This window comes from Excalfactoria chinensis, chromosome 4, assembly GCF_039878825.1.
Source record: "Excalfactoria chinensis isolate bCotChi1 chromosome 4, bCotChi1.hap2, whole genome shotgun sequence".
In the NCBI taxonomy this organism is placed as follows: Eukaryota; Metazoa; Chordata; class Aves; order Galliformes; family Phasianidae; genus Excalfactoria; species Excalfactoria chinensis.
Genome location: NC_092828.1, coordinates 42,481,985 through 42,508,166, shown reverse-complemented (window position 1 = coordinate 42,508,166; position 26,182 = coordinate 42,481,985). Strand labels below are relative to the sequence as shown.

The 26,182-nt window shown below is 40.5% G+C and overlaps 1 protein-coding gene across 7 annotated transcripts in view; it reads left to right on the top strand.

The window, feature by feature from the left end:
* Positions 1-22,502, top strand: part of WDFY3 (WD repeat and FYVE domain containing 3) — a 135,340-nt gene extending 112,838 nt beyond the window's left edge. For all 7 annotated transcript variants that reach the window (XM_072336744.1, XM_072336741.1, XM_072336743.1 and 4 more), the window contains 23 exons: positions 105-273; positions 471-634; positions 1,729-1,877; positions 2,144-2,264; positions 2,554-2,639; positions 3,026-3,106; positions 3,642-3,696; positions 4,044-4,163; positions 4,619-4,736; positions 5,602-5,708; positions 6,110-6,263; positions 8,041-8,132; positions 8,460-8,672; positions 9,718-9,865; positions 10,818-10,972; positions 11,430-11,588; positions 13,018-13,197; positions 14,586-14,768; positions 15,392-15,488; positions 16,527-16,856; positions 17,803-17,914; positions 18,125-18,322; positions 18,777-22,502. In XM_072336744.1, the coding sequence (XP_072192845.1) occupies positions 105-273; positions 471-634; positions 1,729-1,877; positions 2,144-2,264; positions 2,554-2,639; positions 3,026-3,106; positions 3,642-3,696; positions 4,044-4,163; positions 4,619-4,736; positions 5,602-5,708; positions 6,110-6,263; positions 8,041-8,132; positions 8,460-8,672; positions 9,718-9,865; positions 10,818-10,972; positions 11,430-11,588; positions 13,018-13,197; positions 14,586-14,768; positions 15,392-15,488; positions 16,527-16,856; positions 17,803-17,914; positions 18,125-18,322; positions 18,777-18,897 (3,312 nt within the window). In that variant the 3' untranslated portion in view covers positions 18,898-22,502. The remainder of the gene's footprint in view (positions 1-104; positions 274-470; positions 635-1,728; positions 1,878-2,143; positions 2,265-2,553; positions 2,640-3,025; positions 3,107-3,641; positions 3,697-4,043; positions 4,164-4,618; positions 4,737-5,601; positions 5,709-6,109; positions 6,264-8,040; positions 8,133-8,459; positions 8,673-9,717; positions 9,866-10,817; positions 10,973-11,429; positions 11,589-13,017; positions 13,198-14,585; positions 14,769-15,391; positions 15,489-16,526; positions 16,857-17,802; positions 17,915-18,124; positions 18,323-18,776) is intronic.
* The last annotated feature ends 3,680 nt before the right edge of the window (positions 22,503-26,182 follow it).

Here is a 26,182-nt window from a genome sequence, read left to right as displayed (position 1 = left end):
CATGCACAGAGCACATAGTAGGCATGCTCGATGCTGCACACTGTGTCCCTGAAATGTGTGAGAAGAGTTGAATGACCAAGTGACTGTGTTCAATTATTTCTAAGAAACCTGCTCGCTACCGAAGGGCTATAAGTTATGACAGTAAGGAGTACTACATGCGCCTGGCATCTGGAAACCCTACCATCTTCCAGGACACCATAGAGGAAAACACAGTGGGTGAAACCACTCAGCAGGAGCCGGAACATGGGGAGGACACAATTGCGAGAGTCAAAGGTTAGATCGCTTCTTCTGTCCTGATCCATTTTCTTTAAATTTGTTTGCCTTTATATTTTCCATTATGTTTGCACTGAGATAAACACGTTGGACTCTGTTTTCTGCCTTAGCATTGGATCAGCAATTTTAAACTTGTTTTTTCATGATGATCTCTTAATTCTCATTTCTTAAATTTTATCTTAATTCTTCTTTTCTAGGCCTAGTGAAGCCCCCCCTGAAACGGTCTCGCTCTGCTCCTGATGGAGGAGATGATGAGAACCAGGAACAGTCACAAGACCAAATTGTTGAGGGCAGTTCGATTGATGAAGAGGAAAAAACTGACAATACAACTTTGCTTCGACTTCTTGAAGAAGGAGAGAAGGTATTGTGTACTACAAACAAACACTGTTTACTGTATTGGAATTTCTGCATTGCATGTAGCAAGCAGAAATAAACATCCTAAATGCCTTTCCTGATCTACAGCTGCATCTTTTTAATATTCCATCAGCTTCTTCTTGTAGCACCTTTGATAAGAAATGTGTGCTTCAGTTCAAACACTGTACTGGAAACTTTTTTTTTTTTTTCTGCCTGCTAAGGAAAATCAAACCTGTCCTAGAACTGAGTCATAGAATCACCAAGGTTTGAAAAGATCTCCAACATCATCCAGTCCAACCATCCACTGACACCTCCCCACTTAACCATGTCCTTCAGTACAACATGCAAACATTTCTTGAACACCTCCCTGGGTAGCTCATTTCAGCACCTGATTACCCTTTCAGAGAGAAATTTTTCCTAACCTCCAACCTGAATCTCCCCTGTTGCAACTTGAGGCCATTCCCTCTATTCTTACTGCTAGTAATGTGGGAGAAGAGGCAGACTCCCACCTCACCACAGCCTCTTTCAGGTAGTAGTAGAGGGCTGTAATGTCTCAACTGCTTGACTGAGCTTCCTCTTCTTCAGACGAAACAGTCCCTGTTCCCTCAGCCGCTCCTCATAAGCTGTCCTCTGCTTACCTGATTGGCATAATGAGTTGAGAGATGCAGTGAAAATATAAATACTCTACAAACTGATCGATTGTCCTCATCATTAGAATGGAAATACTGGACAGTGTATATTTTATCCCCAAGAATAGCGTTGAAAGGCTGCTCTGGTTATTTCATAGTTCCATCTTGTCTGAAGTATGTCAGTAAATTTGCTATCAGTCAAGTTGATTACAGCTTGTAGAAGATGCCCAAGAAGCAATATGTGTATAAGTTAGTAAACTTACCAATCCATATCATACAGTGGAAACTTCCTTTAAACTACCTTCCCAATTGCAGATTGCTAAGGTTATGTTTTTTCTTAAATGAGTAGGAAAAATAGCAAAAATTTTACACTATGCATAACAAAGCAGTGCCTAGGATTGTTCCTAACAGAGCAATGATCTCTGTCTCAGCTTGTTGACCTACTTTTGCTAAGTTCCTGTTTTCTTTTCAGATTCAGCATATGTACCGCTGTGCTCGGGTTCAGGGCCTTGACACTAGTGAAGGGCTGCTCCTCTTTGGCAAAGAGCACTTCTATGTAATTGATGGATTTACCATGACAGCCACCAGAGAAATACGGGACATTGAGACGTTGCCTCCAAAGTGAGTGAATGAATAAAGAGTTTCATCAGTCTTTAGTAGGCAAACAGCAGATATTTAATGAGATTTTTTTGAGGGGTTGACTACAAAATAATGTCACAATTGCTGAAGATCTCAGGAGCAGTTGCTTCTGTGTTCCCAAAAAACTAAGTGTGGTGTGGTTTATTGTAAAGCAAGTCCTTTCTATGCCTGCTCTCTCATATGAATGAAAAGAATGATTCTTACAACACATCTCTTTTAATCACTTTCCTGTTTATGCTCATTTACAGGATGCATGAACCAATCATACCAAGGGGGGCAAGGCAAGGTCCAAGTCAACTCAAAAGAACATGCAGCATTTTTGCATATGAAGATATTAAGGAAGTACATAAAAGGAGATACCTTTTGCAGGTAAATTGGGCACAGATCGTTATTTGGCAAGTGAGAGCTATTCACTGTGTTGAAATAAAGTCTAAATATCTGATCTTGATCTGTTTGGTCTGCTGTGACTTAGTTAATTGGGTGAATTAATGCATTTTGGTGTTCTGAAAATAGATCAGCTGGCCACACTAAGCAAAGTGTGCGTTGCAATGATTTTGTGTCATGTATAGCTCAACACAGTCAAACTGGTTTACTTCAAACCTTTGTAGGTGACAAGCAGATTTGCTAGTGGTGACCTGTTTGTTTTGTTTGTTTTCAGCCGATTGCAATTGAAGTTTTCTCAGGAGATGGACGAAACTATCTTCTAGCTTTCCAAAAAGGAGTCAGAAATAAAGTTTATCAGAGGTATTGTAAAGTAACTTAAGTTTGAATATTTAATGTGACTATTTGCAAGTATCTGTCTTGAGTCGTATTTGAGCCTGCAATGTTCTGCTAACAAGATTGCAAGTGATTGGTGTGAGACAGTTCATAATTCTGGGGCAAACAGAATGTGTCATCAAAGAGCCACTAGGAAGCGCTAATGCCTGTATGCTAAACTTGCTGCATGTGGTCAGTATGGGAGCTGTGGCAGCAAGTGTGGGTGTAGGGAGAGAAGGGATGTTGTGGTTTTGTTGAAGATGTTACACAGCTGCTCAGAACAAAATAATTGAACCAGATATGTTCATTTCTGAAAAGAAGAGATGCCTTCATCAGGCACATTAATGGTAATCTCTTTTTAACTGCTGGTGCAGGTTTTTGGCTGTGGTGCCATCTCTAACTGACAGTTCGGAGTCAGTATCTGGACAGAGGCCAAACACCAGTGTAGAACAAGGGTAAGCATTACCATTTCTCATAAGCTCTTTATCTCCTTGGTTTCAAATCAGTGATGCTTACCTTATGGTCCAGATATACCATGTAGTACCTGCATAAACTTCTGTTTATAACTGGGCAACGCCAAATAAATACTGATTTTATACTTCACCTTCTTTAAATGTTCTTTTATCATCGACACCGTTGGTATGCATTCCTACAAATAAATACATATTTTCAAAATTAATGTTATTGGTACATTCAGAAAGAGCTGAAGTTCCAAAACTGTTTGGCTTCTCCGGGTTGTTAGATATTTTCCTCAGTAGCGGGTTGTCAGGTATGTTTGAATGTGCGCTGAGTTGCATGCATAATGTGCATTGTTTTAACAGTCTGTGCTCAGAAATAAAATGTGCACTGCTAAAGCAAAAAGGAATGAAATCCATTTTGCCTAATTGTAAAAATTTGTAAGTTTTGCTCTTGACATTTTGAGTCATCTTGTGAAGATGCAACTCAAATTCTATTGGTAAATCAGAAAATGTACTTTCTTCTTCTAACTAGGTCTGGCTTGCTTAGCACTTTAGTGGGAGAAAAATCTGTTACTCAAAGATGGGAAGTAAGTGTCATCATGTTTTTTTAAATTGTATATTTTGTAGTGTTATATACTTAGTACACCTGAGTTGCTTCCTATGAACAGGCAGAATATACTGCTTCAGAAAAAGTATCTCAGTACTGTAACTGGTTGTATTTCATGCTCCAATTATATTTCATTTTGGGTATATTTCATCATCAAGTACTAAATGATTCTCTCATTAAAGATATTATAAGTAGAGTTTGGACATTGTAATATTGAAGTAAGTTTCCTGTGTTTGGAGAGAGCTAATGTAAGCACCTGAGAAGTCTGACAGCTCAGTCAATTATTGTGAGCTGAGGTCTTTAGAGCTTTGTTATGTCTTCCTTCAGAGAGGAGAAATCAGTAACTTCCAGTACCTGATGCACTTAAACACCCTGGCGGGCCGATCCTACAATGACCTCATGCAGTACCCTGTCTTTCCCTGGGTCCTTGCAGACTACGATTCAGAGGTAAATAAAATGTCCTATCAGTCTAAGAGTAATTTGATTCAGAAGTAAATAAAATAACCTATCAGTCTAATAGTAATTTTTTATGTGTCTGAGTTTTGTGAGTATTACAGTTGGCTTGCACTACCTTCTTAAAACCAAGGCGTACCTTTATTGCCTATTTTCATTTGTTTTGTAATGTTCAGCCTGTGTAGCCAGTGGGTAGGATATGAGAGGTGCTCAGCAGCCCCATGCAGGAAGGCCCTTACCTGTGCTGATTTTATGGGTGCTAATGGGCAGGTGAAGGCCTGCATGTTCAGTTTGTTCTAAGGCAGTTGCATCTCTTTTGTGTAGCAGCATGCAAGAGTGCAGCAGTAAGTTTTTGCATTAGCTTTCTGAAGTATATCTTAAAGGATGTTGTGTCCAAAGGGAAAGCGTGTGTTTTTAAAATTGAATCGATGTTTGTTTTATTTTTAAAGGAGTTGGATCTTACAAATCCCAAAACATTCAGAAACCTGGCAAAGCCCATGGGAGCTCAAACAGAGGACAGGTTGGCCCAGTACAAGAAACGATACAAAGACTGGGAAGATCCCAATGGTAAGAAATGGTACATCCTGCAGGAAGAGGAGAGAGGCACGAGCCTGCCACAGTTCAGGAGGATGTTGTGGATTTTAATTACATGACTCAAGACTTCTGATGGTACCTGTGCTGCGCCCTACCATGGGTCTTTTAGGGACCTATGAGCAAATATTAAATTAGAAGCAAAGGAGTATTGTTATATTGTTGATTTTTAAATCTGACCAGCATGTGTTTATATATAAAAAATAAAGACAAAACAGTTGTTTTTCAGAACACTTCAACAGTGTCTAAAGGCTAGAAATGGGCAAGTAATATAAGAAATGTCTCTTTTAACTAGTACAGTTTGAGTGCTGCTGAAAGGCAGTAAGCTGTACAGAGGAATGGGCATACCTCTGCGTTAGCATCAGTTCAGCTTTTTCATTTCTGAGTTTAATGTATGTTTTCCTGCTCAGGAAGTATCAGTTTTCTTTCTACTACCCAAAATAAATACTGGGCTCCCCAGTACAAAAAAGACAGGGATCTCTTGGAAAGAGTCCAGCGGAGGGCCACAAAGATGGTGAAAGGCCTGGAGCATCTCCCCTAGGGAGAAAGGCTAAGTGAACTGGGACGCTTCAAGCATTTTAAACTTAAATAAATAAATAAATTAACCATGTGGTTCTGCTGGGCAGAAACCTATTGAATTACAGCTACTGCACTGCAGCTTTAACTGAAATGGCCACAAGAAAACATGTAGTTTTTGATGACTCAAGAATGAAAGTTACAAGTGCCAATTTTAAATGTGTCCTTGATCACAGATTAAATACAAAGCAGCAGTAGTTAGTACTGTCACCAGTAATTGCTTCACCTTATTTCTTCTGTGTTCATGATGTTTAATTTTCTGCAGGTGAAACTCCAGCTTATCATTATGGGACCCACTATTCATCTGCCATGATAGTGGCTTCCTATCTTGTCCGGATGGAGCCTTTTACACAGATTTTCTTACGACTACAGGTAAAAAGTATAAGATTTCACTTCCTATATTCGCTTTTCCTGAGTTGTATGCCAACTCCTTCACACCCTCACACAAAATTAAAAGGTGTTCTATACTTCTATTGCAGGAGTTTGTTACTGGGTGTTAAAATAAACCAAACTTTGCAGATTGAGAGGGATCTGGGGTGATAATAGTACGTTTCCATTATTGTCCTAGATGGAAGTCATCAAGCAAAGAAAAATGTGTTTTCTTTGGGCTGATGTTTCCTCATACTAAAATTTGAAGTAGGATTGAGTGTGTTTCTTAACTTTCTGAAGATTTCTATTTTGATACCTCGTGTATGTGTGTTGTGTGTTCTGGTTCTTCTCACAGCCGAGGTACTCTGGTGGTCTGATCTGATGGTTCTCCCTTTGTTCTTCAGGGCGGTCACTTTGACCTGGCAGACCGAATGTTTCACAGCGTGCGAGAGGCCTGGTATTCAGCATCAAAGCACAACATGGCAGACGTGAAGGAGCTCATCCCAGAATTTTTCTACCTCCCTGAGTTTTTGCTCAATTCCAACAATTTTGATCTCGGTAAGCAAAAACAGCTGATAGCATTGCTACCACTGTGAGCATGCTGCCAGGCAGTCTGACGTAAGAAAAGCTCATCAGGTAGGATGAATATGATGCACTTGACTGCATAAAGAAAGGATAAATGGATCCATGTTTGTATAACATACAAACATGATACAGAGCTCACTGGTTATCAGTAAGAATATAGCAGGAGTTACTATTTACTTTTGTGATGCCTTCTTTTCTTTCAGTTTTATCTACTTTATCTTCTCAAACAGCAAGTGTCCATCTTAAGAAGTTGATGAATAATCATTGCTAAGGAAGACATCTAACTACCCAAAAAGTTTTTGGCTTGTGTTAGGGTGGGTTGGTTGGTTGATCTGATGATTTTTAAGTTTTAATTATTTTCAGTTAAACCACTTTGAAACACTCAAATAATCAAGTTTTACCTGGAGTTTTCTGGTTTCCTTTGTTCTCTATGTGATATGTTACTCCATTATGTTATATATCATCTTCCTTAGTGTTTCCAAGCTTTGCACATCTTTTTGACAGTTTTCACCTTTAGGACTTCATCTTTAACTGTTTCTACAGGTTTTGTTGAAGTATGGCTCTTAATTTGTGTGACAGTAATTACTTAACAAGAGTCTTATTTCACATACACTGACCATAGGAGATAACTATTCTCTGGAATGTATGTCGCGCATAACTGTGTGTTTGGGTTATTTCATACTTGCTGTGTTCCCTTTCTATTTCCTTGCTCCCAAATAGAGAGGAAAACATTCAAAGCCTATTGAGATTATGTAAGAAATGTAGGACACTACTTGTACTGCTTGTACCCTTCTGTAAACTTGGAAGCTTGCTGGTGTTACTCTGAGCTAGTAGAAAGTGTGGATTGTCTCTCAGCAACAGATGACAACACAGGAATGTAACTGAGAAGTCTCAACAAATTGGTTTTTAGTAGTCTAAACACGTCAGCATTAAATATTCAGAATAAGAAGTGAGCTCTCTGAAACCCAGATGACTGTGTGTGATCAGAGTGTGCCCAGGACATTGAACACTGTCCTTGGGTGTGAAGCTTTTGGCACACAGCTGTTAGTTCATTAGTGTCAGTACATGAATAGTTAGCTTGTACTGTTGTGTAGCTATTCTCATGCATAAAACATTACAGTTGTTTCACACAGACTGTTTCTGTTTTAAAGAAAACAGATCTGTAGCCCAAAAGCTGTTTCACCAAGGCTTGTCAGTGCAGTTTGCTGATAAGCCATCAAGTACCAGGATTTATTTTCCTTCAAAATACACCCAGCTGACATGTCTGCTGCTTTATACATGTTAAACAGAATTCTTTTCCTCTCTAAAATTCAAGCTGTTGCATTCACTTGGTTTTCCGTCATGAATAAGTGCTAACACGGAAGTCGATAAAAGATGAGAAACGTGCTTCAGTACAACAATGGCTCTAGCTGCCAGCTCCACAGCATCTTGGGTATCAGCTGTTTCAATGCAGGCTGTATCAGCAGAACTCTGAAAACAGTACTGTCATCTTCAAAACCCTTAGTGAGGAATGCTTGAGTGATTCCTATTTTTCTGTTCTTGCAAGATATCGTATATGAACAACTAGGCTGGCAATCTTCAGGTTTTATTGTTTGACCTTTAAAGATTGGGCAATATTTAAATGAAAAGTCTGAAAGATGTTTCCTTGTAAAAGAAATACATTGGATTTTGTTGTTGTTGATTTTAAAAAGCAGTGCTGTTGCTATGTGGTTTCAACGCTTATCTCCAAATTCTTTAATTTGTTTTATAGGTTGCAAACAAAATGGCACTAAACTTGGAGATGTAATACTCCCTCCGTGGGCAAAAGGAGACCCTCGTGAGTTTATCAGAGTTCACCGGGAGGTAATCTGAGTTTTAATGGCAATAGAAAATGTCAGTTGTGTCTTTATGCTGCAAATTAAACATGATGTGATTCATGTAGTCACTGCTGCTATCTGGTCCATGAGTTCTGAGCTGATGGCTATTTGTTACGAATAGCTGCAGACTTGGCATTTCCTTCTCTTCCTTTTTGGCTGGGAAGTAAGTTGAGTCAGGAGTTGTTTAAATGAAAAAGCATCAAAACATATTAAGAATATATCTGTGTATTCTGCTTTTTTCTTTATGGCACATGTAGTAGACTCTACTGGTGACTGAAGAGGCTGATTTCAATGCATGTTCTTTGGATTTCAGGCTCTGGAATGTGACTTTGTGAGTGCACATCTGCATGAGTGGATTGACTTGATCTTTGGCTATAAACAACAAGGTCCTGCTGCAGTAGAAGCTGTAAATGTCTTTCACCATCTCTTCTATGAGGGGCAAGTGGATATATATAACATCAACGATCCATTAAAAGAGACAGCTACTATAGGATTCATTAACAACTTTGGACAGATACCAAAGCAGGTACACTATTTACAGAATTTCTGTTTGCCAGATGACATGTGGGCTGAAACGTATTGAAACAGAAGAGGAAAATGTTTGAGGAGTTAAACTTCTTGAGAATGTTTGTTTATATTCTTCCAGTGATGTGCAATAATCCGTTTCTACAACCAAGGAAGAATTTGGGCTTTGCACACAAGGAAGGAAATGTCTTTTTTTTCTGTTTTGCACTTATAAAATAATGATTGAAAGAATTATGACATCACTGTTCAACTTAAAAAAGAAAAAAAAAAAACAAACAACAATATTGAAAAAATATGTGTGTTGCTGCTGAAAATGTAACACTTGATGCGTCAGAGGGGAACAGTGTAAGTGCCATTTTCCTGTGATAAATCAATTTCTATAATAACTCAAAAAAAAAAAAACAACAAAGTAAAATAAAATGCTGTGCCCTCCCTCACACTATTAGACCAGCTGTGTGGGGGTGTGGTGTGGTGCAGGAAGGGCTAAGGCAAGCAGTCCTGCTGTTACCCTTCATACCCATTGCTGTGATGTGGGCAATAGAAACATTTGTGCATCCTCACAGTCCAACTACCACAGATTTATGTATGTTCCCTGTACTTTGAATATGCTAGTAGGTAAAGAAAATAACTTTCAGCCTTGGAATTGCAGCTCTTTTAGTGCTTTCATAACTTCATTGTCAAAGAAGGTGAAATTTTACAAGATATAGGTAAAGATTTATATTTGTAAGTTAGGTACTGTAAATACGTAGCACTTGCCATCAAAATGTTCCTAATGAATTTACCATCTGACAAACCTCTGTGTGGAAGCTGTGAAAAATGGTTTGCTTATATATCACAGTTGGATTCTGTATTATTTGCTGAAGTCTTACCAAAGCGTTTGCAGTGAACTGTTAGTGGATGCCAAGCAGTGAATCTGTGAATGCTGAGGACAGTTAAGTAGTGCTCGCTGACTGCTGATCTATAGAATTTTTAGAATGTGAACGAAACGCTGCTGATCTTCTTCAGCTTGTGCTACTGCAAACATGTAATTTCTTGATGAATTTCAGCTCTTCAAAAAGCCACACCCTCCAAAGCGCGTTCGAAGTCGACTGAATGGGGAGGCTGCAGGAACGTCAGTGCCCCCTGGTTCCACAAGTGACAAGATTTTTTTCCATCATTTGGACAACCTGCGGCCATCTCTTGCACCAGTGAAAGGTAAAACCACAATATTTGGAGCATTTTTTCCATCTTTTATTTAGCTTTTTTGCCTGATATTCATAATGTCTGTACTTCCGAGAGAGACAAATTAAGGATAGTCTGGTGCCGTAAGGTTGTTTTTACTTTCTTTAAGGTATATTTTGGAAAGTGGCAAATCTGTGCCAATTTAGAATATTTTTTTTAAAGAGAGAGATGGAATTGAGTTCAAGCGTTTCTTGAAATTTGAACAAGAAGTGTTTGAAGCAAATTCCAGAAATGTTGAAAGATGCTCAGAAGTCTGTTTCCAAGCCTAAAAAGGCCTTCCTTTTTGTGATTTGTTGTCAAAGAAGGATTATCATCATTTACTTATTTTCTCAATGTAAAAAATGCTGAGAATGTTGGCAGGAAGGGATACTGGTAGCTGTGCTGAGGCCAAAGGAGTAGGTTCTGAGTTAATCTCTATTAACTGCTGACAGTTAACTTTTATTCACTCTAAAGTAGGTAAATGCTATACAGTATTTTCTTTCTTAATTGATTAAGTGAATTGGTGCATCTCATGGAGAGAAAAGGATGTACCGTTCAACAGAACATAGCAGGGCTATGCTCTAGGATAGGAAACAAAGAGGCATTGATCAGTATCTGCAAAACTTGATTAAAAAACAGCAAATAAATCACTGGTCAGGAATGCAACCTATGGAAATGTGGCCAAGGTGTTGGCATTAATACAAAAAATTTACTTCTAATTATGCTGAAAATTGCACAATCACTTTTAATGCCCAGAAGCATCAAAGGGATTACATCTGTGCCTTGTTTGGCTTGAAAGACCTCTCCTGCAGCACTGCAAGTGGGACCGGAGAAATTGTTTAAGCAATGCAAATATTTGATTTTTGTGGAGCACCTGGTATTCAATCAGATTGGACAGTATCAGTCTTTTTTCTTCAGTAAAAGATAACTGTATCTTCTTTTCTAGAACTCAAGGAGCCTGTGGGGCAGATTGTGTGTACCGATAAAGGCATTCTGGCAGTTGAGCAGAATAAGGTTCTCATCCCACCTACATGGAATAAAACTTTTGCCTGGGGCTATGCAGACCTCAGCTGTAGATTGGGTACCTACGAGTCGGACAAGGTTTGTTATCTGAAATTCATTTCAGTGCTGAATGTGCCAAAAGAAATAACTATTTAATACTGAAAGTAATCTAAAGATGGAAACGTAGTTTGCATATGAATTAATAACATTTTTTGTGCTGTAAGTCTTACTTCTCCCTATTCAGTTTTCTTCATCAGAACGTTAGCAGAATAACATAAGCCAGTTCATAGTAACTTTTAACAAGACAGCAAAAAAGAAAACCAAACAGAAATGAATTAAATCATGTAATTAAATTTCATCTCTTGTGTGTTTCCTCAAGAGGCATCTTATGGCAGAGGGTGGAATTATTTATATTTGAGAAAAACATGTTAATAAACAGGGCAGCTGCAAAATCTGCTGATTGGTTCAGTTTGAAGGATGACACTTGAGCTTTGATATTTTTTCATACCTAACTCTAATCCTGAAACTAATCCTTTTCTGTTTTCTTTATTTCCAGGCAGTAATTGTTTATGAATGTTTGTCGGAGTGGGGTCAGATACTGTGCGCCATTTGTCCCAACCCCAAACTGGTTATCACTGGGGGAACAAGCACAGCGGTGTGTGTGTGGGAAATGGGCATCTCCAAAGAAAAAGCTAAAGCCCTCACATTGAAACAGGTAAAATACAAGAAGGATGTCAACTAGGGAAATGATGTTCCAAGATCAAAGAAAGTTTGTAAGCTTTGAAACTGAGTTGAGTAGATTTGAAAATCTGAATAGTCCCAGTAATGACCTACACTGAAAACAGGCAAAATGTATCATAAAATTAAATCATTTTGAGGATTGTTGACCATGGGGACCTTGTTAAGGAGATGGGAAATAGGATAGCAGTGGGTTCTTAAAATACATTTTAATAATTTTTCTATTAAAAAAAAAAAAAAAAGTATGCAGATGTGTTTTCTGTGTTACTGTCATGGTCTCTATAAAATACTCCCATCTGAAAGCTGACAGGGAGGGTGATGGACGCGATTGTCTCTACTGTTCGTTTTCCTTTTTCTACTTTTTAAACTACTTCTGTATTTTCTTATAGAGTTAATTTAAATTGTGTTTCTGGACAAACTTCGTTCTTTCTGGCAGTAACGTGCTGACTGTGGAACACAATAATACTCCGTCAGGGTTACCTTTGTCTTGTATTTGCTTTCTGAATTCAAAACATCAATCTTGAATACAACCAAGAAGCACTTGTCTATTTAAGACAGTTGCAGCTAAGAGCAGAGGAGGTCTTGTGTGTGTATTCAAAACATGAAATGCCAAGAAACAAAACTAAAACGAGCAAACAAATAAACAAAAAGAGCAACAAACCACACCAACAAAATGACACCAACCCACCACAAACGAACTTGTTCTAAGTAGCCAGATTGTGTCAGTTTTCTTGCTAGCATCTTAATAATAGGACTCCTTTTCAGTGGAAAACTTCAACTAAAATGTAGCTGAACAAATTTAGAGAATTATTAATTAATTTTCCAACTCTGGTCTCCAGCAATGGCTGTCTGAAGCTGTATTTCAGAAGTGTTTTGCTAACAGTTACTGCAAGATAAGACACTGTATCCTGGATTTCAGGGCAACGTGCTCTGCTTTGGTCAGTGAGGACAGAGTAAGTGCAAGGCCAGTTGCTGTAGTATATCTGGTGACTTTGTAACTTTGTAAACAAAAGAAATTGAGCTGTTTTCCAGACTTCCATTCCAATTGTTACTTCAGGCATAAAATGTACAAAAGGGGTCTCTCAGAGCAGGTGTTTGTAATTTTCTCCTCCTTGCCGTTAACTTCGTCCTTTTGGTTGTGATTTTCTCTTCTCTTTGTCTTTTCTTAAACACGATCAGGTTTTTAAATGGGAGCCAGTTCTTATTTACAATAAATTTTTGTTTTCATAGAATGATTCCTATCAATTTCAGTTATGGAAGCAGTTGCCAACTAGATACTTTCAGTCCAGCTGGGACTTCTGATGAGTTGTTCATGTTCATATTGCCTGAATCTCTTTAGGTTTAATACAACAACTTTTGTGCTCACTCTCAACTGCAGCATGTTTCTTCTTTCTTTTGTTTTGCAGGCATTATTGGGTCATACTGACACCGTCACATGCTTAACAGCATCACTAGCTTATCACATCATCGTGAGTGGCTCACGGGATCGCACCTGCATCATCTGGGATTTGAATAAGCTCTCATTTCTTACACAGTTACGAGGTCACAGGGCTCCAGTTTCAGCACTCTGTATAAATGAATTAACGGTAAGAAGCAAACATCCACGTGTAGTTGGAGTGTTAGCAAGAATCTGGAATTGTTAAACTGAAGAAAAACAAATTAGGCTCTTCCATTAGTTTGGGGAAAGTCGTGTAATTCACACTGAAACTTATTACCTGGTTTAGGGAATAAGATGTAATGAGAAGAGGAGGGTAGTAAGAGACACGGTTTATTAGCTGCTCATGCAGTTGTTGTAATGTTGCTGGTGTTTTAAACCATAGCTACAGCTTCCCCTCTGCACTAGATGAAAGGACTGTCTCTTGCCCTTTTCCCAATAAGGAAGGAATCATATGAACTTTAATGTAGCATGTGTCAATGAAAAAGATTGGAGGTTTGAGCTAAGTAATAAGTCTGGGAATAGAAATTACTTAAAATATGCTGTAGGATTGGTGAAAAATGAAGGAATTGAGCTACTTATTAAATGCTATAAATTCAGCAGACAGGTTGCAGTCTGCTTTTCTGTGTACAGTCTTAAAAAAACATATATCATCCTACAGTTTTATTTAGGATCTCAAACTCAGCCTGAACAGGAGTTACTGCAAAATCCCTGCTGCACTCAAAAGAATGGTTTGCGTTGGAAGGGACCTTTAAGAACATCTAGTTCCAGCCCTCCTGCTATAGGCAGGGATACTTCCCTCTAGACCAGGTTGCTCAGAGCACCATCCAGCCTGGTTTTGAATGCTTCTATTGAGGGGGCATCCACAGCCTCGGTGGGCAGCCTGTTCCAGTGTCTCACAACCCTCACATAAATAATTTCTTCCGAATATCTAGTCTAAATTTACTATCTTCCAGTTTAAAAACATTTCCCTTCATCCTCTTGCTACTGCCTTTATAAACAGTACCTCCCCAGCTTTCCTATAGGCCTTCTTCAGGTAGTAGAAGGCTGCTACAATGTCCCCTTAGGGCTTTCTGTTTTCTAGGCTGAAGAAGCCCCAGCTCTCTCAGCCTGTCCTCATAGGGAGGGTGCTTCAGCCCTCTGATCACCTTCATGGGCCTCCTCTGAACCTGCTCCAATAGCTCCATGTCCTCCTTGTGTGGGGGAGCCTAGAACTGGATGCAGTACTCCAGGTGGGATCTCCTGAGAGTAGAGTAGAGAGGCAGAATCACCTCTGTCAACCTGCTGGTCGTGTTTCTCTTGCTGCAACCCAGGAAATGGTTAGCCTTCTGGACTGCAAGTACACATAGCCAGCTCATATCGAATCCTTCGTTAATTGACACTCCCAAATCCATCTTCTCAGGGTTGCTCTCAAGTGGTTCTCCACCCAGTCTGTGCTTGGGATAACAATGACCTATGCAAATAAACCTGTCTTATGTTTTTGCTGAAACAGAACCTGAAATTTGTTTTCATATATGGCATTGTTACTTGTATTTTCAGGGGGATATTGTATCATGTGCTGGCACTTACATTCATGTATGGAGTATTAATGGCAGCCCCACTGCAAGCGTGAACACTTTCACTGGTCGAAGCCAGCAAATTATGTGTTGTTTTGTGTCAGAGATGAATGAGTGGGATACCCAGAATGTCATCGTGACAGGACATTCAGATGGAGTTGTACGGGTATGTACTTGGAACCACTGCTTACAAAAATAAGTTTATGCCTTTGTATTGCGTAAGTAAATTCTGTCTAATGCAGCATCCTGGCTGGTACTGAAAGCAGTCCTGCTGTTCTGGAGTGCTTCATTATATATATTATACTTCAACCATTTGTTGCTCACTGGCTTCTATGCCTGGAGTTTGTACCTTTATGTTCTCTGCATTTGTTCTGCACATTTTCGGGCAGTTCATTTTGCTGCCTGGATAGAAAAAGAGGTAAAAGAAGGAAAAAGAAAAAAGAACATCTCTGTTCACTGCCAGTCCAACCTGGCTTTCATTATTTTATCATGTGCGTGCATACGTCTGTCTTAGCCGGAGCCTGCTGGTCAGATTGCAGTATGGAGTGGATTTTTTATTTGAACAGCTGAAGTGTTTGACTATAACAAACAAGGCTTGTTCAGCTGTCATTCAGGCATGTATGTAGTTGACCTCTTATGCTCCTTGGAAGAAAAAAAAAAGTGACCTACCTGTTGTGCTGCTGGTGTGATTGTACAGCCTCTGTAATAATGCCTCTTAACTGTAGCAGTAGCTAGGAAGAAAGCTAAGAGTTCCATATATGCCAATTTGCTTGTTCCCTGTCCCTCCAGTTCTGGCGGATGGAGTTTTTGCAAGTACCAGAAACACCAGCTCCAGAGCCTGCAGAGGTGCTGGAAATGCAAGAGGATTGCCAGGAAGCACAAATAGGTACATATCCTACCCACAGTTTGGTATTTGCCTTTTATCTGATTTCCTGTTTACATAGGTAAAGTCCTGTGGTTCTGCAGTGCAGAAAATGATAGAAGTGTTTTCTCTCAGTGGAGAGTAGTCATCCGTTTGGCATAATGAAGTACCTGAGTTCTCATTTACCACTTCACTTAGGGTTATTTCATACTGCTGTGAGTGAGGAAAGTCATGGCCATCCTTGCTTTTGTTCTGTGAGGAGTAAATTCCTTCCTGTGGTTGCTTCTGCTATCAGTGAACTTAATGATGCTAGCATTGTCCAAAAGCTATGTGTTTCTCTGTTTTGAAATAACATGATAGCCTAAGAGCAGAGTTAACAACCTAATGTTCTACCAGTGGAATTTTACACAAGCAGTGCTGGCCAGACCATAGTGTTTTCTGTGGTCTGAAGAATTTGGTCTGTGGTTGATGGGCATTTGCTTTACTCATCTCATCATCCTTTTTTCATCTTCATGTTGAAGATATGATCTAAATTTAGCTGTGGATCCTATGATAGTCATAAGATGCTTTTAATTGCACAGCTCAGCTTTTCTGTAAGAGATTATAAATGTATTGAACTGTAGCATTTTCCCATCATGTTAAGCCTGTTGATAACATCTGCCACATGTGTTTTAGTTGTCCCAAGACTCATCATTGCTGACGGTTTACTGTTTTCCTGAGTGACAGGAGGAATTCTTAAGGTTGTTTTTAATTATTTCTCATTAACTTGAATGTTTTTGAAAGCTGTTCTCAATGTGTCTTTCCCATCCTACCTCAGAACAACTCTTGTAGGACCTACCTCCATTGCTGAAGAGATGAAAAATGTGATGATTCCTGCTGGTGTTTATTGTGGTGGGAGTTGGATCTCTGCAAAGATTCTGAGATTTCCACATGAAATTTCCCTTTAGGCTTGCCATGGTGGCACCTGTTGGGTTGCAGGCAGTGTAGCAGCAGGAAAGGAAGAAAGCTCAGCCCATATGCCATCCTGCTTAGGATGTTCTCTTTTCTGTTGCATGAATCCAGGACGGGAAGCCCACGAAGAAGACAGCAGCGACTCTGATGCAGATGATCCGTGCATTGGCCAGGATGCGAAACTGCAGGAGAGTCAAAGTCAGCCAGGCAGCACCAGCCACAGACCGAGGTCAGCCTCAAACAGAGTGGCAGCGGCATGGTCAGCTGACAGTGGCTCGGACGACTCCAGGCGTTGGTCAGACCAGCTCAGCTTGGATGAGAAAGATGGCTTTATCTTTGTGAATTATTCTGAAGGACAAGCAAAAATACATCCCCATGCTCAGGCTAACCACCTGCACCCCAGCTATGCTGAAGCACGGCACTACAGCAAGCTTAAACCAGGTAAAAGAAGTTGAGTACGCTTCCTTGGCTGGATAAATTTGCTGTTAGCACTGACCCAAAAGGCAGTATCTCTGCAGCTTTGAGGACTGATGGCTGATAAATTCAAAAGCCATTGGTGAGAAGCTTCTGTGTTGAGGTGTTGCACATTGTTTGAGTTTTTCCTGAGAAATGATGGTGGGTTTACCCTGGCTGGCAGCTAATCTACTCTCTCACTGTTGCTGCAATGGGATGGGGGGAAAGAATAGGAAGAGCAAAAGGGCAAAAGCTCAAAAACTCAAAGGTCGAGCTAAGGGTAGTCTACTAAACAAACTAAAGAGGAAGATAAAAGCTAAAAACAAGTGATGCAAAGCTCTCACCACCTCCTGCCAGCAGACTGATGTGCAGCCAGTTTTGGAGTGAACAGCTTCCTTATCAGAAAGTGCCCTTCCTTCAGTTTGGTCGCTGAGTATGATGCTGTATATGACATGGAATATCCTTTGGTCAGTTGAGGTCAGCTGTCCAGCTAGTGTTACTTCTGAGCTTCTTGCACACATTCAGCCTACATAATGGTGGGTGAGGAAGAGTGGGGAAAAAAGAGAAAACCTTGATGCTGTGAAAGTAGTGTTCAGCAGTACCTCAAACACTGCTGTGTCCTCAGCACTGTTCTAGTCACATAACCAAAACACAGCACCATAGGGGTTGCTGTGAAGAAAATTAATCAAAGTTGGAAATCTGAATCTTGGCTACAGAAAAAATTAACAATACTAGTGAAGCACTCCCAGTCCTGCTGGTATTCAGTGCCAGCTCCACTCTGAAGGGTAGTTAGTCTCTGAGAGTTATCAGCATCTGGAGAGATGTTTCCTTTCAACAAATTGATGCACATGGGTAATTTGGGGAGGGAGGAGGATTTAGAAATGAGAACAAGCAGATTTGTTTTTCCCCTTTTCTCCTTCCTGCTCTCTTCTAGGATACCGATGGGAGCGTCAGTTGGTGTTTAGAAGCAAACTAACTATGCACACAGCATTTGATCGCAAAGATAACGCACACCCAGCAGAAATCACCGCCCTCGGCATCTCCAAGTGAGTAGCTCACAGGTGATCACACAGTGCATTTTTTCAGTGTTGTCAAAGGATGCAGACAGTTTTGTTTGCTTTTTTTGTTTAGAGCACGGGCTGGTATATTGGTCATAATAACATTATTAAATATTCTGCTATCTAAAATCAGCCATTGCTGTCTGTACCTTACTGGGCTAGAATTATCATGGGAATGCTTTTACTTTTTTCCTGCAGGGATCACAGCAGAATTCTCATTGGGGATGGCCGTGGCCGAGTGTTCAGCTGGTCTGTGAGTGATCAGCCGGGCCGGTCGGCAGCTGACCACTGGGTGAAGGACGAGGGAGGAGACAGCTGCTCAGGTTGTGCAGTCCGATTCTCGCTCACAGAGAGGCGTCACCACTGCAGAAACTGTGGGCAGCTCTTCTGCCAGAAGTAAGAATTTTAGGTTATTGCGTACCACTGAACTCTACAGACTGAGATTTCCTCTCCCTTATCAAAACAGAACTGATTTTAAAAAAACCACAAAAACAACAAAAAACAAAAAGAAATCAAACCATCAGTGCTGTAAAAATTTCCAGGGGAGAGTTGGAAAAAGCAGATAAGCCCCTTTATATAAACAGTGAAGCCATCAGGTTAACATAGGTGTCAACTGAGGTTGAAATCAAGTAATGAATTCTAGACAAATTAACAAAGCAACGGAGAAAAAATATATTTATTTTTCAGCAAGTAGTTTATCTTATCATTCTACAAACGTAATACAGTGTGTCAGAATTTGTTTGGATGGTGTTGAAGTGTTTGAAGTCACAATGATAATTTCCACACCTGGGAAGAAAATAGCGAGGCTGGGGGGAAGGACAAGTGCTCACAGTGGTGTTTTCTTCTTTAGGTGCAGTCGGTTTCAGTCTGAAATCAAGCGTCTGAAGATTTCGTCACCGGTCAGAGTCTGCCAGAACTGTTTCTACAACTTGCAGCATGAGCGGGGCTTAGAGGAAGGGCCCAGGAATTGACAAGGTGGTGGTAAATGGAAACCCTGTACAGTCCTGCTGTCACCCTGAGAACTAATGTGAGCATTGTGCTGCAATCAGAAGGGAGTAGAATACTGTCTGTTTACACTTAAGTTTATACTGCGTTTTAAGCACTGAAAGTATAAGGGATCATTGAATTGATTTGTGTTGATGGAAGGTGTGTGATGAGGTGAGCGGCACATTGAAGTGAAGAGCAAGGCCCAGGAAGACATGGTTAATAACCACAGATACAGTAGAACTGTCAACCCCTAACTCTCTGTTGACATGGCTATGAAGAAAATCCTCACTTATCCTAAACACCAGTTCTTGTCTTGTTTTTGTAGAGCTAGTCATCTGTACTGGGGTGGGGGGTGGGAGGGAAGGGAAGGCTTTTTAGAAGATAGTTGTAAATCTGCCTTCTTCGCAAGCAACTGTGTATATTGTAAATAGGTATAATGGCCTTTTTATCTAAATATGAACCTAACTGCCTGTTACATGGGACTTCAGATTAACGACTATACTTTGTGTGGCATCTTTCTCATCTATCAACTTAAATATGAATGTTTAAATAACAACAACAAAACCCAACAGAAAACTCAAAGGCATTATGTGTATTTCTGTTAAAAATCCAGTCTGTGCACGTTCGTTCTTTCAGTTGCCCACAGTATCTTAATTTAAATAAGGCTATTCGTGGAATTACATGGATTTTTTTCCAAAAAAAAATTTTTTGAAAATAGGACTTGGAGTATTTTATTCTAGCTGTAAGATAACCAGGAACTAAATTGTAAACTTTGGTTGCATTTTATACCAAAACTATTTACCGCCTCAGTGTTGTTCATATTTAACAAGGCCTGTTTTATACATATGTCAGAGCTGCGGTTTTCGGTTTTGTTAATTACTTAGTGTTCATTAGCAGCTGATTCATGCAGTGCAAGAACCAGCTTTTACCTTCTTTAAGTCAATAGCAATTGGCTTGCATACAGGTACAGAATGAATTTCCTGTGCATAGAATTTTACCACTGTTGTCCCGTAGCTTATTTACAAAAAAGAAAAGAAAAACAAAAACAAACAAAAAAAAGAAAAAAAGAAAAAAAAGTAAAAATAAAAAAAAAAAAACAACCAAACACTTGGAACAATGTAGTTGCTCTGGAACGGGTTAGTGCTTGTTCTGCCAGAGATGCTTGTAAGAGCTGTCTCCTTGTGTCAGCAAACGGCATGACCCTGAGGACAGCGCTAGATTTCCATTACCATTTTTAAGTTTTAAAATGAATTGCAGTATTTTTTTACTACTCTGTCACTTCTTTTGCACTACATGTGGGATGAAGTAGAGACATGGACATCCATCCGCTGGGATTGGAACACACGCACCACACAGGCCTGTGGACTACTTTCCGAAGGAGGTTTTGACAGTGGGTTTGTTTGTTTGTTTTAAATATGTGTGTATATATTTTGTAAATGTGTGACAAACTGGTCTAGATCTAGGTATGTTCACATTGGGTTCTTCAAAACAACAGAACATAGGCAGCCCCACTTTTGCTCTGCAGAACGCCAGTGTGTGTTTGACTGCAGACGGAGAGGTTACCCTGCACTAGCTTTGGTTTTGAGCAGACTCTGTCCCCAGGAAGAAGATGGTTGAAGCTGTTGTTGGAATTGCAGTGTGGGAAATGCTGGCCCCTCTGTGGCAGTGGGTCCCTTTACCTTGGAGGCACACTCGTCTTCTCTTGGTTGGACCCTCTAGATCCATTTGTTAATCCTAACCACTTACTCTCTACCCTGGTATCACATGTTTATGCACTGAAGGTTAAATATGTATTTTGACACATTTGTTTATTAAGTATGTGCTGGTCTGTAAAATGAGAAATTCCTGTTCTGGTATGTATACTAGATCCCCAAATGAGCAGAAAGGCTTTTCTAGAGCCCTTGCACACTGTTGAGTAAATGCAGGTTTGTTTAGGTTAGCTGACCCAAATAGATCCCTTTGGATCCAAACTGTGATAAGTAGCTGCGTTGCATGGCTCCCTTGGCAGATTTATTGTTGAAAATAGAAGGGGGGAGGGAAGCCCTCAGTAAATGTGCATGGAGTGCTGGAATATCTATATTCAGATGTTCTCTAACGTTGCCTTGACCCTTCCCAAAATGATGCGAAGCCAGCATAGTTCTGAAGATGTGCTGGTAGCCTACATGTTTCCTGTTTGAAGAGAAGGCTCTTTTAACAACCATTAAATGCTTTTAAGTCCTCAGAGATTCTCCCCTCTTTCCTCCAGCTTTCAAAATGAAACTGAATTTAGGGAAGAATTCTGTTCCGTGAATGGATTCCAATTAAACCCTAATCAAAACAGGGCTTCTGGCAGTAACTTTGGTATGACCTGAACATTAAAAATAAGATCTGGCATGTATTACTAATGTGGGCTCATGAAGACTGTGCGCCGTCAGTGATGATGTAGTTGGCCATTGTTTGGCTATGCAGGCACATGGCACCATTGTCCATCTGTGCTTTTTACCTTTGGCAGCCTACTAAAATCAGGATCGCTATTCCTTACCAAGTCCTGCGTAGAGGTCCACATTTGCATTTTGCACACCAATAACCACAGCCTTCTGACTTAATCCCTCAGTTGCACTGTTCCAAAACTACATTTGTGCTGGTAGGAGGTGGAGGGGAAGAACCCCGCCTGCTTGCATTTCCTCTGGCAGCTGGTGCTGTGGGCAACTGCTTCGTTCACTTGGGAGTGGTTTTTTCATTCGAGCTTCTAATGCAAAGACTTGCTTTGTTTTCCATGTAAAAATGGGTTGCGCAAAAATATGCTCATGTACACTAACATCAGTAGACTGTATTCTCTGCAAGTACCTCACATGTCTTCTCCTGCCTTGTTCTTTGTAGTATACTTATTCATGTACTCTTAACATTCGTATGTAGTGTGCAACTGTAATGTCATGCTTATGAGAGGGGGCTGGCTGCCTCCAGCCCACAGTCATCAGTTCAATAGCAGAACACTTTAGATAAGTTATTTTGCACTTTCTTATGTATAAAATTGGTAGATACTTATATTTGCTTTGTATCATTTAAAGACTCCTTTTGTTTCGGTAAATGAACTGTGTATAAAATATTTATGCAGTTGAAACTGTTTTTAGACAGTATTTTTAATTTCAGCAAGTTTGGTTACTTGTTGCATGACTATTAACACAGCTGACTTTTTGTGTCAGTGCAATGTATATTTTTTTTTGTCCTGTTATTAACTTGTAAGCCCTAGTTAAATGGCCATTTATTTGTACAGCATCAGGAGTAAATTGAAGATAACTGGCTAAGACTGGAGTGTGGAATTTTGTACTATATTGCAGAATCCAATATCTGTTTTTTGGTGGTTACGTAAAAGGCCTGACGATTTACTATCTAGTGTGCAATCTGTGATATCTGAATGTTCATTGTATATTTGTCTCCAATGCAAAAAGTTAGAGTAACACAGTTACAATACATGATTAAATGCAATAGTTCAGGTACTTAAGTATTTTTTTCATTTCAAATAAATACCTGCTATTTACCACCAAAAAGCTGTTTTGCATTTGTTGGAGATAATCAACATTTGCAGCGGAATAAATGTTTTTAAAATGGGAGTGGTAGCAGATGAGTACCATGTTTCTTTATCCTCCGGACAAGTAAACTTGTTGCTTGATATCATTTTGCTCTCTGAACCCAGGTACAGTCGTCTGCAGCGATGCAATGTTAAACTGTCCATCTTTAATTATTACTATGGTTTTTTTCTTTTTTTGCTTTAAGAGTGTCACTGTAGAGAGTGGGAAGCCAGCAGTGCTGACAGTGTTTAGAAGAATAAGCTGTACTGATGCAGAGAAGGCAGACAGTAAAGAATAACCTAAGTCACGTTCCATAAGGACATTTCAAGAGGAGGAAGTATTGAAAACTTAAATCATCTTTTCCAAGGAGAGAGGACAGCTGCTAGAGCAGGATTTGACCTTATCTGGTGAGACACAGCTTAAGATCCCCAAACGTTGAAATATTTTACTAGTGCTTGGAACCATAAAATGATTACAGTTGGAAAATACCTCTAAGAGATAATTGTGTCCAACCTCCAGCCCATCACCACCATGCCTCCTTCAACACCTTTGTATAATTTTTTCTGATCTGGTTTTGCTGAAGAAGGAGGGATTTCATTGTGGTGGTTACTTGCATGGCAATGCTGGTTGCTAACAGTGTTTCTCAGTTAAAAACAGGCTTTGTTGCAGCTGGACCTGCCATGTTCTTTGGCTGATTAACACCAGAACTCACACTGCATTTTTAGTGCTTGTCAGTAAGTGATTTCTTTAGCTGTAAGATAAAAGTACCTTCAAGCGATGTTATTAACCATCTGTGCTTACTGCATTTAGCACAAACTGATTTCACAAAAGCTTTGTGGGGCGGGAAGGGGGTGTTTAACGTGTATTTAAGTGTGCTTTGTGATTGTAGTTAGCCCAGCTAAGATGTGCCACAGAGCAGGTCACAAAAGAGCTTCAGCGGAGAGCACCTTGAGCCAGTAGAGCACTCTGAAGTCAGGGTGCTGGGTCTGGGGTTGTCAAGGAAAAATGCCCTCGTACTTGCAGCTCCAGGCTGGTCTGTGCAGCAGAACAACTTGCTGTAAGGGAAATTCAGCATTTTCTTCTTACTGGCAAAAATGCACTAGCCTTCTTCGTAGATCCATACCACATTAAGTTAGCAAACCTGTGCTCAATTTCATGTAGTGTTCTGGATGATATTAAGAACCTCTAGTTTTAGTGCCATGAGTAATTTTCATAACTTTTTTCCATCTCTCTGATACGTGCTCCCACTGATTCGGTCTATAGCCAGTGACCATGCCTTGTTTCAGGAGCAGCCTCCATTTTGTTTCTTGCTGTAGGAGATTCATTCTTTCAAAACTTTGCCAATGGCAATGAGATAACTTGGTCAAACCTGCTCATAGGTAAAGCTTTGCTGCTGAAGGTCTTTGGCTTGGAGACGTCTGGCTACGTGTTTCCTCCCACTTCTCTCAGTAATGCAACGGAACAAACAGTGATGGAGTGGACAGGCAACACACTGAAGAGGTATTTCCTACACAGCCACAAAGCTGAGTTGTAGCCTCCTTTGTGTGAATATCCCACCGTTTGCATGAACTACAGAAAGGGATGTTAAAATAAATTTTAAAAAAACAACAACACACACACGTTTGAGAAAGGTTCGGTGCATTATAGTGAACGTTTTATTACATGTTGCCATTCTAGATGTGGGGAAGAATATTGTGCTATATATTTTGTAAACTTTCTTAGTATAAAATGGTACTGATAAGATCAAGAAGTTATTGAAAAAAAACGAACTCCTGCAGTCAAATTTCAATAGCTACTTAGTGATTTCTTGCCTAAGAAGGATCTTCCTCATAGCTTGAATTTCAGTGGTAAATGTGAGGAACACGTAAGGATGAAAGCAGATGGGCTAAAGCCTACTCTGGGAGGCTCTTGGTGTTGCAGTAAGCCTTTCTCTATGGCTGGTTCAGTCAGCACTCCCTTGTGATGTGCCTGCAGTCAGCGGGAAGCAGTTTCTTTAAGTGTTGCTAGTTCAGTTCCACACTGAATGTGTTTCATTTCCTTTGGAGCTGCAGCTCTTTGTGGTGAACAGGCTGCTGCCTTGTAGGGGACTAGCCCAGGTTGTGCCATACCAGTGGGATGCAGATGGGTGTTACTGCTAGGGGCAGAGGCATAGTAGTGTGTGGCTGTGCATTGCTGGGCAGCCTGTAGACCTCTTTAAGAGGAAGACTGTTGGTCTGGTCCATCAGCAGGAGTTCTTCATTGCTGCCCAGCTTCACGTAGGATGTGGCATTAATGGAAGGAAAGCATGTGGCTCTGTATGATGCTTCTCAGCTTTTTCAAGGAAGAGGAAGTGAAAGATGTTCAAAGGGGATTGAGGCTCGCCATGGGCAACGCTTGCTGTTCTGAGAGCTGAAAACTCTTTGCTTTTCCTGTGGTAAAACACCAAGGGTTCTGTTGAGACCCAGTCTGAAGAGAGGGAAAGCATGTGCAGATTGCATTTAAATTCACCTCCCCCTCAGCTTTGGTAGAGCTGCTGCTTCACAGTCTGCTGTGGGGTCCCTCTGTTCTGATTGCAGCATCTCCTTTCTTTTACCCAGCGGGTGCCAGGCCGTGTGCAGCACCTCAGAAATGCATAGCTGGAGGGCAGGACCTTGAAGCGCTTGGCTCCTGTAGTGTGAAGTTCACTAGCAGGTTAGTTTGCAAACGCAGTAGGCTTTCCATGTATTCTTTGCTAACTACATCTTGGGGCTGCTCTTTTCAGCTAACGGGCACAGAAAAGGCTGCACGTGGAAAAAGCAAACCCAGTTTCAGCATGAGCCAGGTTGTGGCCAGGCAGCTGCTCCTGAAGCCAGCTTTCCAGGGCTACACAGACCTGTCAGAAACTGCATGTAGTCAGCTTTTAATAACTTCTAGATCAGCTGCTGCCTTACAGATTCTGGGAACTGGAGACTTTGACAGATTTTTTTTCCCGAAGAAAAGCCCAAAGGCTTAGTGCAGATTCTCTGCATGATACAGTCATGGGGTCTGCTAAGTTAAAGTGATTTACTCACAATGTCCAAGGCAGAGAGATGTCTTTGATCTTCCCTAACTGGAACTGGCTGACATCTGCAAGCAGTACAGGTCTGCATCTTCACTAGTAGCTCATACTGGCATTTGTTTGTTCAAATAAGCAGGAAAGGGTTAGAGTCACAGAAATATTAGGAGCAGAGAGTAATTTTGTAGAGGAAATGGTCTTAGTAGAAATTTGTATTGGTGCTGAATTGCAAAGAGCATTTATGGATAATCTGTGGGGTGTAAGTGTTTAAAAAAAAGAAACAACATCCAGCACTGGGGAGTCTCTGTCAGATGTTCGGTTTAGGGGAGGGCTGCAGGTGGCTTACAGCTTCTCCAAGTGCCCCATGTCAGGGCAAGCATTGCTTTCTATAATGCCTGGCTGCTCTCCTCTGCTTGTAAGGCAGGGAACAGCCGTGCTGCTGCCCGCATGCAGCCTCTCCCCTCCTGTCGGTGTGAATTAACCAGCAGGTCACAGGACACTCATTACGGGACAAATGTTCTGATTACAGAGTAACCCTTACAGAGTAACCCAGTAGCTACTTCCCAGCTGCTGCTAAATGGTAAGGAAAGGGCAGCTTAAAGCTGTCCAGCAGGTTTCTTCATATGCTGGCTGAGCTCCAAAAATTCACCTAAAGAAGCAGCAGTTGCAGGACCCCTATGCTGTGTGGTTGATACGTACAGGTATCTT